General features: G+C 36.9%; 1 protein-coding gene across 2 annotated transcripts in view; it reads right to left on the bottom strand.

Moving 5' to 3' along the window:
- Positions 1 to 443: 443 nt before the first annotated feature.
- Positions 444 to 6,000, bottom strand: part of C3H1orf198 (chromosome 3 C1orf198 homolog) — a 32,703-nt gene continuing 27,146 nt past the window's right edge. For both annotated transcript variants that reach the window (XM_045010612.1, XM_045010611.1), the window contains one exon: positions 444 to 3,294. In XM_045010612.1, the coding sequence (XP_044866547.1) occupies positions 3,238 to 3,294 (57 nt within the window). In that variant the 3' untranslated portion in view covers positions 444 to 3,237. The remainder of the gene's footprint in view (positions 3,295 to 6,000) is intronic.

Genomic DNA, 6,000 nt, shown 5'->3' with positions numbered 1-6,000 from the left:
TCATTGCTACTGCTCATAATGAAAACAATTAAGGGGCATAAGTGATATCTCCATTTTATGGAACATGCTTTAGATCTGTATTTAGCCATTCATAATAGTGATGCTTATGCATAAAGTAAGTTATTTTTAATACAAAAGATTTTCTATCCATCTTTACTCAACATTTTCTCTTTTTCCATAGTGCAGCTGCAATATCTTCATTCAGGCTGCTGATTTAAATGGATAGAATAGCTGCAGGTTGTTTTTTTTAAAACTTGCTTTGGAAGGCTGTGTAAGTATCAAATTCTAATCTTTTCCATTAGTATTTCAGTCCACATTATAATTAAACTAGATCTGTACTAAACTCTACATTTAATTATCTTCCTCCCTCATCCTACTGGAGAACATCACAGCTGTTCCTAAAAAGAGGCATCATTCTAAAGTTAAAAAAAAAAAAACTTTACTGCTTTTTCTAAATTTTTTATTACATTTGTGTAGTATTAAATACATACAATGATCAGAAAGATGGCAGGATAAAATACCTATATTTTGAAAGTTCAGAATTTTTCAAGTCTGCTAATTCTAAGTCATCTTCCCCCTACAATACAATATATAGTTACCAAATATATTCTTCTATTCTGCTGGAGGGGAGGTAAGGAGCCAGCAAGGTACAGTAAAACAAGCAATAAAAACATTGTTTAAAGTGGATTTATTAAAGGTTTATTAATATAAAATGTGACCAAGTACAATTTTTCTGTAAGAATTTTTAATAAAAAAACATATCAAAGAAAGGGAGGAGCACTAACTCTCATCAGAGCATAGCAAGGAAAAACCTATTGGGATGAGCAAATTTTTTGCAGTATGTTTACCAGCTGGTCCCAAAGTGTACAATATGCAGTCCACCAAAGGAGGAGGGGAAGAAAGAGCACAGATCAAAGCAGATTATACATTTTTCATCGTTTTAGCAGAGATGTATAAGAATGCTCCTCCCAACATTGTGGAAAATTTCTTAAAGAGCTACAACTATTGAAGTAAAGTTAAAGTTTATGCCTCCTGCTTGGATTTAAAGCATATATTGTGTAGCCAAATATTTCAACGAATAGAAAACACTTAGACTTGAAGTTCTATTAAAACCTGTGAAATGCATGTTAGTGTCATTCAGCAGTTTAAAAAAAAATTCCAAGGACTAAGTCTACAAAAAAAAAAAAAAGTACAAATCTGCACTATTTTATACATCTGTAGAATTTGTGCTCAAGTTATAATTTTAATGCCAGATGAGTGTAATAGCTCCAACAAGAGTAATTTAGAAACATTAAACTGAACAGCAAAAGTTGTAAATATAATCCAGGATCATAGAAATCTGGCAAAAATAAAAGGAACTGCAGAGTACTAATACAAGACCCATTGTATAGCTTTTTTGGGGGTGAGGGTACATATCAGAGAGGAATGAAAGAAAGTAAAGAAACTTCTGAACTATTATAAGGCTATGCTACTAAATACACTTAACCTAAGTATGTGTGGCAATTTACTACTTAAACAAAATTGAATGAGGTTTCATCTTTAGTTCATTTTATTACTAGAAGTGGGTATTTGTTTTGAACAAGGCTAGATTTTGAAATTAGTCTTCCATTAGGTTGTACTGAATAACTTTTTACTGCTGTTGATACCAACATATGTCCGTCTACAAAGCAAGCAATACAGGAGTGTATTAATTTGTAGACTAGGTACTGGAAGAGTTGGAATTTTTTTTTTTTAAACACTTAGATCATACAGGACAACATTCCCCAGAAAGAACCAGTACATTTCAGTCTAACTGCCACTGTTAAAGATTACAAACTGTCAAATGTCAGCCCAAGGGAGGCCTCAAGGAGTTATAATCTAACTGGTAGAGACTACCCATCAATTAGCCTTGATATAGCTTTGGCATGGACTCAGTAAATAAAATGAGTCAGGTTTTGCCAGCTACCGCAAACAAACATTCTGGGAACCACTTACTGAGGTAAAAGTGAAAGGTCGTAAGCCTTGGGCATCTGAGAGACCATTCACTGGTTGTGCGTAAGGGGAATTAAGGCTTCAAGGCAAGGTAAACACAGTGAGAGTCAGTGTGTAAATCATGCTGCATTTCAGAGATGGCAGTTCAAATGATAGCTATAGTCTGTTTTCTATACTCAACACCAGATGAGGATCATTCAAAAATAGAATGGGAAACCAGCTTGCCAAATGCCCCAACTCTCCCCCGCCCCCAATTCTATTTCTATCTCAGGAGCAAACATCATCTGGATGTTGGACATCACAGAGAACGTATGTATCCACAACAGGAAAGAGCACCAGAAACTAGACTGATTTGTCCTCAAGAGGAATGGCTACTTTAAAAAGAGTACAAAGAGCCTTATTGTTCGGCTTTGCCACAAATTATATCAGTTTACTGAACAAACTTAGGTGGGAGTGTCTACTCCAGGAGATACCAACATTTCTGCTAGCAGGAGTTATGTATCGTACCAAGGGAAGCAGTGACCTTTGTAGGTTTGCATTTCCCTGAAGATTTTTTTTTCTCACTCTGTAACCCAAACCAAGTAATATTCCTGTTTTTTACAAATATTTGCCCCAAAACAGACTTTATTCCACCTCTCGAGTACAGCTGCAGTGCTATTTTAGATCAATTCTTGTGGCAAAACCCTTCCCCCTTCTCAAAAACTAGTGGTAGAAAAATTACTGACAAACTAAATATAAAATATACAAAGTTAATACAATGTTTAATATGCTTATTTTTCCATGCCTTTTTTCATTATACAGTTACCTGAAGGAGGCATGACTGTTGTTTTGGTAGCTTATTTAGAGTAATACCACATCTTGATTTTTGTAGTGACCTATGGAATTGTTTGAGCCATGCTTGCTAGGTTGCTACTGAAAATAGAAACCTGTTCTTCGTAGATTCACTCTTTTAAATATAGGAGGTTTTGATTAGGGTTTTTTTATTTTGGTCCCTAACACACAAATTGGTAGAAAATTATTCCCCCCCAATACAATAACTATTCAACTTGTAACAGACATTTAAAAAATCCAAAATGAGACCACACTTCTATCACTGAATCATTTTAAAATACAAAATTGCATCTGGTCTTATAAAAATGTTTATACAAAGTCAACACTGAGTTTGAAACTTTTTTTTAAAAACACAGATGCTAGTAACTTAACATACAAAGAGAAAGATGCCCCTTTTTCTTTCCAAAAATTGATCTGAACTATTTTGGAGTATCTTTACCAGTTGTCTAGAAAATCAAAGCCAGTCTTCAAGATAACATTGCTTGTATTAATCTGTAAGAGAAACACAAAATTAGATGATTTAAAGAAAATGCTAAAATTAACAGGATCTAATGAACTGACTGTCCCTTAGATCTAAAAGAGTGTAAATAAAATTTTTAAAGCCCATAAATCAAGGCAGAGAGTCTACCATTTCACTTTCTTCCCATGTATTCCTGCATGCTTGAAAAGCATCTGCACTGGAAAATACTAGACATATGTAACCCACATATGACTGAGGAGCAAAAAGGTATTTCCAATTATCAGAGTAATACTGTGTGTTCTACTGGTCAAAGGATTTCTTTATTCCTTCTCGCTAATTCACACGATGATTATTTTTCAGGACAGAAGGGGGAGGGGAGGAGAAAACATACATAACCCATCAACTGTACATTCTGATTCAAACAGATTACTTATTATGTAAGAACAACATTATCTACCCACCTGCTTCCAAGTTCAGAAGGCCACTACTAAGAAATTTAATTGAAATATTGAAATCTTACACACTTTCATACTGCAGGAGTATTACATTTTTGTACCCCTCAGATTTGCTGCCATCATAAAATGAATTTAGGGTTTATGAAAGTCAATTACCCTAGAGATGTCATCTTTTTACAAAACAGGTGCAACACAAGATTCCCCACACTGACTTCCCTGTTGATGCACTGAAATTTGGACCAAGAAGAATCACTTTGGGGTCAAGACAATCATATTTGAACCAATTAGGGAAAAAAAAATCCAACACAAGTTACTATGACGGGATATATTATAACTGGTCATTAATACACACTTCCGCCAGTATTTATCTGCAGGGAGACGCCAAGAAACTCCCCTGCCTCCCTTTTCAAAAAAAGAAATAGCTTCCTAAACATTTTTCATAAGTTTTGGCAGTTGGATAAATATTGAGCAGGGTGTGCAACTTTGACTTTTTGTGGCCTCACGTTACCTCCCTACAAATTTCACAAATAAAATGGCTTATCTCTGATCTGTTGTAAGGAATGAGGCTGTAAACCAAGTACCTTCACTACCTGAGGTGTATAGTGATGCACCACAAACAAATACTAGAGTGTATTAGTGCATAGCCCCTTGAGGCAAGCTGTAGCAAGCAATGAAATAAGCAGTTAAGACATTCATTACCACATCTACACTCCAGTTTGCCTTCTCAACTTCATGCAAGTCTCCTCTGCCACCCATAGCACACACAACTTTGGGATTATAGACAGATGGTGGCTGGCCATCTGGAAGAGCAAGGGATGGGGTTAAAACGGATTTAGGCCACGTGAAACGCGTCAGAACCCAGTGCCTCTGCACCAACTGTGCGATGAAGAGCCCTTAATACAGACAGCTCAGCAGAGACACTTGGTTTTCCCAACACTGCTGCCTTTGTGCACCCAGGAGAAAAGGAAACAGTGTTAGAGGACCTCTTCCAGTACCTTGATGCAGACACAATAGGCTCCTCTCTCAAACTAGCTTCTGAGCACAGCCCTGGTTCCCATCACCCCATCATTTGCCCATTAGCTTCTTCCCTCCCAGCCTCCCTACATGCCTCCCCCATGACCTCTTAAAACCCAGTCTCTTCCCCATAGAATACCCCCATATCTCCTGTTTGCCCAGCCTGCCTCCCTGGCTCTCCAGCCTCATATGCAGAGCACAGCAAGCGAGTCATGTTTGGCAAACAGACCCCCCAAAAATTCATGAATTTCCCCATCTCATTTTTCAGACTTGCTCTAAGTCAGTGAGCCAGGCTGGTTGCATCAAAAAACTGTAGTAGCTGATAGACCTGAGCAGTTATCTAATTTTGGCTCTCCAAAATAGCTGTTTAAATGTAATGCTTCAAAAGTGGCCTGCATCTGAGCTATTCTCAGAATGCAAGGTTATGAAGTTTGGAGTTTGTGGGAACTGTGGTTTGTTTAGCTAAAAAAACCTAAAGAAATGAGCGAAAACAGGGTGAAATTTCAAGTGAGGGTTTTTACACAGAAAATTCAATTGTCTTCTGAAGTGTCAAATTTAGAGTCTACATTCAATAATTACAAATGCAAAATTGAGGTTTTAATCTTGCTTTAAGTGAAAATCTCAATGCAACCTTAATTATTGAATTGTTACTAACATCTCCTTAGTGTGGTTTTTAAAGAAAACTGTTCAGTGCCAAAATAATTTGTTACAGTATTTGTTATATAAAATTTTATATATGTAATATTAATCTGAGGGCCTTCTGCCTTGAAGGATACAAAATTCATTACAATGGTGTTTGAAGTGATTCCTGTACAGTGGAACTTGTATATCTGTTTGTAAAGTAGCCACCTCCAGGAGACATCACCACACACTACACAAGCAGGAAGAGGTAACAGTGAAAAAGGGGAGGCGTCTTTCCTAGTATTTGGTTTTTAAACTTATTTCTTTCTTTCCTCTCCCCATTACTTAGGTTGGATGCTAACCAAACTCATATCCTGTTGTGCCTTTCCTTTTCTCAGACGAGCAGCTGCTTTTCAAATAGTTCCTAACAGGCAGCTGAGTTGCTTTCAAGATGGTTTTTGAGTTGAAAAGGCTATCACGAACTTGCTCTATTCTTGCTTTAGCCTTTTCAACAGAATGCATTTGAAAGCAGCCCCACTGGGGAAGTGACGGCTGGGCAGCACAGGGAGGGGGAAAGTTTTAAAAACAAATCTAGCTTCTTCCCAGCTGCTACAACTCATCTCTCTATTATGTTGTCTTTAGTTTAGA

The sequence above is a fragment of the Mauremys mutica genome, chromosome 3, assembly GCF_020497125.1.
Source record: "Mauremys mutica isolate MM-2020 ecotype Southern chromosome 3, ASM2049712v1, whole genome shotgun sequence".
In the NCBI taxonomy this organism is placed as follows: domain Eukaryota; kingdom Metazoa; phylum Chordata; order Testudines; family Geoemydidae; genus Mauremys; species Mauremys mutica.
This window is presented reverse-complemented; position numbering and strand designations above follow the sequence as displayed.